The sequence below is a fragment of the Canis lupus genome, chromosome 1 (genome assembly GCF_003254725.2).
Source record: "Canis lupus dingo isolate Sandy chromosome 1, ASM325472v2, whole genome shotgun sequence".
Taxonomy (NCBI): domain Eukaryota; kingdom Metazoa; phylum Chordata; class Mammalia; order Carnivora; family Canidae; genus Canis; species Canis lupus.
Genome location: NC_064243.1, coordinates 110,124,772 through 110,134,077, shown reverse-complemented (window position 1 = coordinate 110,134,077; position 9,306 = coordinate 110,124,772). Strand labels below are relative to the sequence as shown.

Genomic DNA, 9,306 nt, shown 5'->3' with positions numbered 1-9,306 from the left:
CACAGGAGGCCTTGGGTTTTCCACAGGAGTCTTTATTACAGTGTAAATCCAAGCTCAGGCCTCCCCTGGGCCCCATGCAAAGCCCTGGCTTTGGGGCTAGTGGCGTCCAGGAGACACCAATCTCTCACGGCGCCTCCAGCGGCGGGGTCACGGAAGTGCAGGGCGGGTGGCCTATCTAGGCGACTACAAGTCCCAGCAGGCGCCACGGCCAAAGGTGCCTCGCCTTTCCGGGACTCCTAGAGCAGAGCCTCTTGGGAGATGTAGTCCTGGCCGCTCAGGAAATGGCTCGGGCGGAGGCGGAGGGCGGGCGGGGACGGAAGGGAGATGGAGTTGGGCAGAGGGCTGCAGGGGATGGGGGCAGGCGTCCCGAGGGCAGAGACACCCCTTTCATTCGGCTTTGGCTTTGGATCCAGAGACTGCAGCTGCTGCCGAGGCGAGGGCTCCGGACCCTGGGATCTTAGCTCGGATCCTGAGGGAGAAACAAGTGGAGTCATGAGGTGGGGCAAGAGACATAGGAATCTAAGAACTATGGGGAAATCTGGATGGGGGGCGGGGTGTGTGTGTGTGTGTGTGTGTGTGCGCGCGGGCAAGCTGAGTGCCCCGAGCCAGTCCTTGCCCTCCACCTAATGGCCTGCGTTGAAATTTTTTTGAGGAGGGGACATTAACCCCAAGAAATTTAGGGATAGATAATATCCGGGAAAAAGTTCCTAAGCTTCTCCCCCCCCCCCCCCCCATCCCATCCATCTCCATCCCATGCCCTTACTTAGCTTTGATGTGGCTCAACTGATTGGTCACCAATCCCACATACTGGTCCATCTGGGCCTGGAAAAGACCAAAAAGGAGAGATTTGAGAGCTTCTTCCGGATTCATTCAGGAGGTTGCTTCCTCTCCCACCTCCAAATGAGCAATTGGGGAGAGTGGCCCACCACTGGACCTTCGACTCCAAGCCTAATAAAATACCCTTGAAAGTCAGAAGTTCAAGCTGAGGTGTCAGTCGGTCGGGCCGAGCTCTGCGTGGGGAATGATGTCGGGTAGACACGCAGGAAATTGCCAGTAAGTCTGTTTCCCGGGAATGACTATTAATCTTCGAGTGAGTTGTACGTGCGTGTGTCTGTGTGTGAGTCGGGTGAGAGTATGGGGCATCGGGGTTGGTTGTCAAGTCGCTGCGTGGATTGACTTAAATACTAGTTTAAATCACAGTGTGACCGCCTTTGAGAGTCTTGATGATTCCAGCATGTGAGGGAGTTAGTACTATCTCTGGCAGACATGTGTATCATTTGGCTCTCAGCTGTGCCGGGAAAGGGAATGTCAGTCCATCTGCCTGTCTCCGGATAGGATATATGGCAGTTGGCCTCGGTTCTCTCAGTGTTCTGGGCCACAGCCATCCCACCCAAGGTTGACCGAGATGTCAGTCCCTGGCAGTTTGGGGGTGAAAGCATCGGTTAGTCCTCCTGCCTTGGGTTGGGGCGTGTCAATAGGATCCTGGCTCTGCTAAGGGGACCCCAATCAAAATGCTTATTATCTCTGGCTGTTGAAACATATCCGTTCTACTCTAGCTGTGTTGAGGAGGGGCCGTAGGCAGACCACCTGTGCCTGGCTGGGACATGTGTCAGTAGGACACTGGCTGTGGTGGGGGGCGAGGGAGGAGTCAGACCACCTGTGTTTGCTGGGACACTGCCAATAGAGGGCCTGTCACACCCACCTGGTGTTGCCGGTACAGCAAGGGGACAGTGAATAAACCGATCACTCCTGTAAGTACAGAAATGGGGATCAGGGTTCTCCCAAGAGATTAACAGTTCCATCTAGAACCTTGTCCCCCACCAAACCCCAGTGACCCACCTCCCCACCCACAGGTTTCCCAACTCACCCAGAATGAGAAGCGTCAAACCGTTGAAGACGGCACCCACGAAGGTCAAGATGTAGAAGAGAAGGGCCAGCTGGAGGTGAGGGTCAGTGTCAGCAGAGCCCGCAGGGCAGTCCCCAGGCTGTGACCTTACCCAGCAATGGCCCTCCTACCCCCCAGGGGCAGCAAGGTGAAAGCTGGGAACCCAGGAGGGCAGTGGGGGTTTCGGGGGCACCTTGAGGGAGTCCACGAGGTCTTCTACCAGGAAGAAATGCCGCAGCTGGATGGCCATAGAGACCACTCGGGACGCAATCTGCTGGGACAAACGTTCCATCTGCTCCCGAGTCAGGGTCAGGTCCACATCCAGATAGGCCCTGGGACGACAAAGAGGTGTCAGGCACCTCACTGTGTGGACCAGCCCAGTCTGAGGGGTGTGTCTGGGACATGAGCAATAACTAGGGGTGTGAGGAGGCCAGGTGTAGTGGCCTAGGGTCAAGGTCAGGGGCAAGAGATGAGGTCAAGGATTAAGGGTAAGAGGTTAGAATCAGAGAGGTTAGGGCTGGAAATCGGGGTCAGAGTCGGGTTGGAGTCAGAAACAAGAACAGGTGGGTCATGGTCAATGTGAGTTGTGCCTGGTTGGAGTTCAAGGGCCACACCACCCATTTGGTCAACACTGAGGTCTAGACAGAGGTCAAGGTTAGGGGCCAGGGGTTCTCACTGGAAGGGGTTGGCACCATCCCCCCGGTGCACGGCCTGCAGCACTTTTCGGTAAACCCTGAGAGAGATGGTGCCACAGAGCAGCAACAGGGCCACATGGGCGGTCACGGACACGATGCTAAAGTGCAGGAGGCAGAGCAGGGAGACCATGAGGCCTGTGAAGACCACTCCTGACGTCCTTGTGTCCTTCCAGTACAGCAGGTCCGCCACTGTGGAGGGAGAGGGGACCATCAGTCTGGGCTTTGGACCTGGCCTGACTGATCTCTTGACCTTCTGCTTCCTGTCTCAGGACTGAACCTTGACTTCTTGAACACACCTGGCCTGCACCTGAACTCAATTTCCCAATTTCTAGTTATCTTCTTTTATTCCGAGCTGCTTCCCCTCTTCTCCTGGAAAGCCCAAGTTAACCATCTAGCAAATTCCCTTAATCTCAGTCCTGCCCATAGAGTATGTGTGGATGCAATTTTTGGTCATTGCTTATGAAAAATAGAATCATATATACACTTTTCTGCATCATGCACGTCCTACTCTTTTCCCTCCTAGAATTCCTTCCTCGTCAGTTGGAATAGCTCTTAATTCATTCATTTTTTTTTAAGATTTTATTTATTCATTTGTCAGAGAAAGAGAGAGAGCACAAACAGAGGGAGTGACAGGCAGAGGGAGAAGCAATCTCCCTGCTGAGCAAGGAGCCTGATGCAAGATTGATCCTAGGACCCTGGGATCATGACCCGAGCCGAAGGCAGAGACACCCAACCCACTGAGCCACCCAGGCATCCCTCTTAATTCATTCTTTATAAGGGTTCCACAGTATTCTGTAGTGTGGCTGTACCATCGTTCGTTTCATTCAACATTTATCTATTGCTGGGTCATTCATTTGGTTTCTTAACCCCCATTCCTCAACAGTGCTGTAAGCACCAGCCTTCTACAGATATTCTTACCTCCCTGCAGGGAGGTTCTATTTCTGAGATAGAATCCCAGACGTGAAATGGCCAGGTGGACTAGTCCTGTGTTTCTGAATGTCCTTAGTATTATCAGATTGCTTACTAGCAGAACTATTAACAATTTTCATTTCCATGAGCAACTTGAGAGTGATCTTTTCTCACATCCTGCCCGATAATGGGTGTTATTGTTCTTTTCATTTTTTGCCAACCTGACAAGTGTAAAGTGGTATCTTCTTGATACTCCCACCAGCACACTCTTCTAAGTCCTAAATGTATTAAAAATACCATCCTCAAAAAAAAAAAAAAAAAAATCCTCCTTTCTAAGCCTTGATTCAAATTTCTGACTCCTTTCTGAGATGCTAAATTTGCCTCACAAGCCCACCCTGAGCCCTGACCTCCAGACTCTAATGCTTCATTTTTTGGGGGGTGGAGGGGGGCTCCATGTGCAACCTGGGGCTTGAACTCACCACTGGAGATCAAGAGTCGTATGCTCTACCCACTGAGTCAGCCAGGTGCCCCTCCAACGTTTCATTTTGCCCATCTAAATGTTAACGGCCTTCCCAATAATGTGATCCCATCTGAGACCTGAACCAGGAGCCCAATACCCTTCCAGATGCTCCACCCTCTGACCCTCACTTGGATCAAATTCTGACCCTTCCAAACTGATCCCCCTCAGAGTCTGACTCTCCTCACTTCTGTATCCTGATAACACGTCCTCCCATCTATCTCTAACTAGGGCAGGCCTCCCCCTACCCGCAATGCAGGGCCCTCCCTTGCAGGCTCCCCAGGGCCTGTGCCAACTGGTGGGGGAGGGGCCGGGTCGTCTTAGGCGGGGGCTAAGTTTAGGCACGCTGGGGGGAGGGGGCCTGGCCCACAGCTGTGCTGGCCTGTCCAGGTCCTGAGTGACAGCGCCGCCTGGGCCTGAGGCTGGGGGAAGGGGGCCTCCCTGCTCTCAGGCCCCAAAACCTCCGCTCGGGGGAGAGGGGACCCCGTGCTCCCTCCACTCCCTCTCTAGACACCCCCACACACCCCCAGCCTCCGCCGGCAGCTCCAGGGAATCTGGGACCAGTAGGAAACATACCCGCAGATTTGAGGGGCATAAGAGAGAATCTGGACCCATTGACGCCGTTCCCCAACCCCGTCCCACCAGCCCGCTCCGCAAGCCCACCTTTACTCCCCATCTCGGCTCCAAGTGAGAGGCTGCGGACACCGCTACTTCTCAGGGATTTTGCCCGCTTCGGTGGAACTCGCAGGGAGGGAGTAGGGGGCGGGGCCCCTTTGTACCCAGCCAATGGCTCTCCCTAGAGGTGGGGACAGTTCCAGAAAGGGGTGGCTTTCTTTGTAAACACCCAAAGGCAGTGCTGTCTGTAATCAACCCACGGCCATTCGTGGAGGCTAAGCGTATTTTAGAGGAAGGTGGGGTCTGTTTGCAACGGGCCAACGGATGCGGTCAGGGCAGAGGAGCGTTTCAAAAAGGCGCAGAGTTAACTTATTAATGTCCCATGGCCACAACCAGAAGACAGCAGTTATTTTTTCGGGGATCTGTCCTGTCCAAAAGCAGCCTCTAGGAGGAGCACCCCAAAAGGGGAATTTTTTTTTAGCCACCAGCCAATCGTAATGCTCAAAGGAGGGCTCAAGTCTCAACGTGGGAGGGACAACCATATAAAAAGCCAATGGCAATCTTAGATAACGGGAAAATTTGCCTAAAAGGGCGGAGTTTATATCTAGCCAACGGCAATACCTTCTCTTCTCCAGGATCCTCACTTCCTTCGCGAGGTGGGTCCCTTTAAATGCCGACCCTCCCACTTTCGCTGTGGTCCAAAGGAGCACCTTCACTCACGCACATTACCTAGAAGGAGTGGTTCCAGTGTGAATTCTGATTGGTCCGTGCTATCGAGGCACTGCCCCGTGATTGGCTCCTGCTCCAGATGCCCCCGCGGCTCTTCCTCCTTCTGGTCCGGGGAGGGCTCATCAGGCCAAGAGTTCGAATCCCGGGATCGGGGTGGGGACGGGGTACCCGCCTGAGGGGTTCCAGAGCCCGGGCTGGGCTGCGGAGTCAAGACTTCCGACGGCGGCGGTAAGGACTGAGGGAGTCCGAGTTGTAGGTCCAGTTCTGGCGCGTTAGAAAGAGAAGGCCGTGAGTTTTCACCTTGCAGCTGCCCTGAGGAAAGACCACCCACCCTGTGGCTTCGGTCCCAGCACCTCTGACATCTCACCTTTCCCAGCCTCTCCAGCCTCCGAGCCGTCGGGCTCCTCGTCCTCCAGTGGGGTGGAGCTACTTGTGGCAGAGTCTTCTCCGGACCCCGCTCCCCGGGCCGCCCAGCCCAGCTGGTCCAGCTGGAGCCCTAGGTCCTCCAGGGGGCGTCCGGCCGGAGGGGCAGTTTCAGGGCCACTGCGGCGCCCAGGTTCCGGGGATTGGCTCAGGCTGGGGATGCTCTCCAAACTGTCGCCCAGGCCAGGCTGAGGGGGCGGGTCTCGCGGTTCAGAGACTGAGCGGCCCTGGGGTCGGGGGCGGCGGGCAGCTGAATCCCGGCGGGCCCCAGAGCCCACCACACCATCGAAGGCGATGTAGGAGAAGGTCAGCTCCCGAGGGGTACCCCAGTCCTGCGACGTGGTCTCTTCCTCCTCGTCCTCTGAGAATTCTCGGGCTGTGTGAAGCTCCCGAAAATCTGAGTCGTCATTCCCTCCTGCAGTGAGCAAAGGAGGGTATGAGCTACTCTAAGTGGGACCCTGACCCTCTCTTCAACCCCCCGGCCCAGCTGTGAGCCCCTTCAAGGCTCACTCTCACATCCTCCCCCTCCACTTACCTTCTGTGGAGTCAGGGGTAGAGGAGGCTGTAGACGGAGCTTCTTCTGCGAGAAGGAAAGAATCGAAGATTCTTAGAAGCTTAGACTGTCGGAATCACAGAAGTGTGCCAGTCCTGGAAACTTGGACGGTCCGAATTAAGGAATCTTAGAATAGTTGAATCACAGGACCTTTAGAACATTCTACAGACTGTAAAACCTTACTATAGTGCTATCAGAAGTTCACCCTTATAAGCTCAAATCCAGGGATTTTGTTTTTAAAGATTTTATTGGGATCCCTGGGTGGCGAAGCGGTTTGGCGCCTGCCTTTGGCCCAGGGCGCGATCCTGGAGACCAGGGATCGAATCCCACGTCGGGCTCCTGGTGCATGGAGCCTGCTTCTCCCTCTGCCTGTGTCTCTGCCTCTCTCTCTCTGTGACTATCATAAATAAATAAAAATTAAAAATAAATAAAGATTTTATTTATTCATGAGAGACACAGAGAGAGAGGCAGAAACATTGGCAGAGGGAGAAGCAGGCTCCCTGAAGGGAGCCCAATGCTGGAATCAATCCCAGGACCCCGGAATCATGACTGAGCCAAAGGCAGAAGCTCAACCACTGAGCCATCCGGGTGCCCCTCAAATCCAGGAATCTTAATCTTAGAGTCTTCAAATTAGGAATTTTAGGAGGCTTCAATCAGTTATTCTTTCAAAAACCTTTTATTGAACACCTACTATGTACCAGGCACTGTTTTAGACTGAGAATACAAATATGAACAAAACAGACAAAATCCCTGCCTTGTAGGGCTTATACTACGTGGTTGAGATAGACAGTACACAAATATATGATGCTGGGTGCTAAGTGTGCAGAAAACAATAAAGCAGGGTAAGGGAAGTGAAAGTGAGAGGATGCTATTTCAGACAGGTGGATCAGGAAGACTTCTATGATAAGATTATATTTAAGCAGAGACTTGAATGAAGTGAGGAATCCTACAGGTGTCTAGGGAAGAGTCTTGCAGGCAGAGAAAAAAGTCCAGTGCAAAGGCCCTGAGACAGGCACTATGCTTGGCAAATCTGAGGAACAGAGAGGTGGAATAGAGTGACTGGGAGGAAGAAGGGTGGGAGATGAGGGCAGAGAGAGGTAAGTAGGGATTATGTAGGGCCTTCCTTTGTAAGCCAAAGTAAGGGCAAGATCTTAGGATGCTGGGATGATGTCCTTTAATGTTAAAATAACAAATGCTCAGAATTTTGGCATCTGGACTCCTAGGACATGCAAGTGGCCAGATCTGAGAGTGTTGAAATTCTCAGCTGCGGGAACCACGGGGGTGTGAGACAGAAGATGTTAGCCCAGGACTGTTAGAGCCCTGATCTCAGAGATCGTGAGGATCAGATAAGGCATTTTTCAATTGTGGAACCTAGCCCCTCAAAGCTAGCTTGGGGTTTTGCCTACAGGAGATGCTCAATGCTGCTTGGAAACTGAAATCAGATGCACACCCCCCACCCCCGTCCCCACCTCGTTTTGGCAGCTGGGGAATCGGAGGCCCGGAGTATAATGGGTGTCTTCCAGGGTTACTACTAATCAGTGGTAAAGCTCAAGTAAGGACCCAGGAGTCCTGGCCCCAACCCAGGGATAGCTGTTTCCAAGGGACAGGATGTTGGACAATTTGGGCGAGGTCGGGGAAGCCTCTGGGTCTGGGCAGAAGACGGAGGTGGGATGCGAAGATGGATGAGGGGGGGTGGAGTGTGGATCCCTCTTCTTTATCCTGGCTCTACCCCTCCGTTCAACTCCCCTCCCCGCAGGCTGCGGCCAGCACCAGGGCGAGGGGACAGCTCCCGGAGAGCGTCCTCATCCCTGGGTGGGGTCCGGCGCCATATCCTAGAGCCCGGCGCGACCCTCGCCAGTTACCTCGGTGCCCCCCACCTCCGCCTGGACTCACTTAGGTCCTCCGGGTCAGGCTGCCCCCGTCGCCACTGGAATGCGGGGGGAGGGGAGAGCTTCCTTTGTCTCCTTCATCTCCTCCCCCATCCCAATTCTCCCGCGACCCGGCACGGAGGGGTTACTGGGGAGGAGCCCACCCGAGCCTCTGGGCCCCACACCAGGCCTGAGCTTCCCCCTACTCACTGCAGTGGGCGAAGACCGGCAGGACCTGCCCCATGGCCCTCCTCGGGCCTGCATCGGGACCCCCGCCCACTCCGGCCACGCCGCCCTGGGCCTGGGGCCGCGGGCGCTCATCTCCGCCGCGCCCACGACGCCGCCGCCATCCTCGCCGCCTCCTCCTCCGGGGCCGCTCCAGCAGCAGCAGCAGCACCCGCCGCCGCCGCCCTCTGCTCCGCTCGGCGGGGGCGGGCGGGGCCGCGGTGGGGAAGGCACTGCAGCGCGGGGCCGGGGGCGGGGCCAGAGGACCAGCGGGCGGAGCTCAGAAGCGGGCGGGGGGCGGGTAAACACCAAGGGGCAAGGAGGGGCGTGGCCTTTCTACGAAGGGGGCGGGGCTAATAGGTTATGCTACTAGGCGGAAAAGGCGCGGAAGGCGGTCTGAAGGGCGGGGCCTGATGGACGGGGCGCGGCCTCTAGCGGAAGAGAGGAGGAGCCTAGGGTAGGACCCGGGGAGGGGCTCGGGGGGAGAAGGATGGACGCGCCTAGAATGAGGGCGTGGATCTCAGTATGGGTTGGGGCGGAGCCAGGGGAGGCATTCAGCAGAGGATGTAAAGACCACCGCTCTGAGGAGGGGTCGGAGCTGAGAACCCCAGAGGGAGTGGGATAGGCGGCGGGAGAAACTACACGGAAAGTTTGAGGCAAGGGGAGGAGCTCAGATGCGGGCGGGGCTTAAGTTAAGTTAGAATTAAGCAGGTAGTTGGGCGGGGTCAAAGACGGAGAAGGTAGAGGCGTGGCCTAGAAAAAGTAGGAAAGAGCAGGCAGGGAAGGGGCGCAGCCCAGAGGGTAGGAGAAACCTACAGAGCAGGGGGCCAGGCTCCCCAGAATGTGGGGACTGGGTCTGTAGTTAAGGGGCGGAGCTAAGACTGAAA

The 9,306-nt window shown here is 55.6% G+C and overlaps 1 protein-coding gene across 2 annotated transcripts; it reads right to left on the bottom strand.

Annotated features, from left to right (window-relative positions):
- Positions 1-11: 11 nt before the first annotated feature.
- RTN2 (reticulon 2) lies at positions 12-8,621 on the bottom strand. Of its 2 annotated transcripts, XM_025424639.3 has the most exons (10): positions 8,405-8,621; positions 6,309-6,353; positions 5,718-6,188; positions 5,351-5,614; positions 2,562-2,769; positions 2,079-2,217; positions 1,868-1,937; positions 1,703-1,749; positions 764-822; positions 12-469 (listed from the first exon to the last, which is right to left on the bottom strand). In XM_025424639.3, the coding sequence occupies exons 1-10, from the start codon at positions 8,436-8,438 to the stop codon at positions 388-390; spliced, it is 1,419 nt and encodes a 472-aa protein (XP_025280424.1). In that variant the 5' UTR covers positions 8,439-8,621; the 3' UTR covers positions 12-387. The 2 variants fall into 2 exon arrangements, with proteins under 2 accessions (XP_025280424.1, XP_025280425.1); XM_025424640.3 differs by lacking the exons at positions 5,718-6,188; positions 6,309-6,353; positions 8,405-8,621 and adding an exon at positions 4,670-4,802 and having other exon boundaries at positions 5,351-5,473.
- Positions 8,622-9,306: the final 685 nt, after the last annotated feature.

Coding starts and splice junctions, on each gene's coding strand:
- RTN2 (XM_025424639.3), bottom strand. CDS start 8,438: ATGGGGCAGGTCCTGCCGGTCTTCGCCCACTGCA. Junction 6,354..8,404: donor GCCGGTCTTCGCCCACTGCA/GTGAGTAGGGGG, acceptor TCCTTCTCGCAG/AAGAAGCTCCGTCTACAGCC. Junction 6,189..6,308: donor TACCCCTGACTCCACAGAAG/GTAAGTGGAGGG, acceptor TGCTCACTGCAG/GAGGGAATGACGACTCAGAT.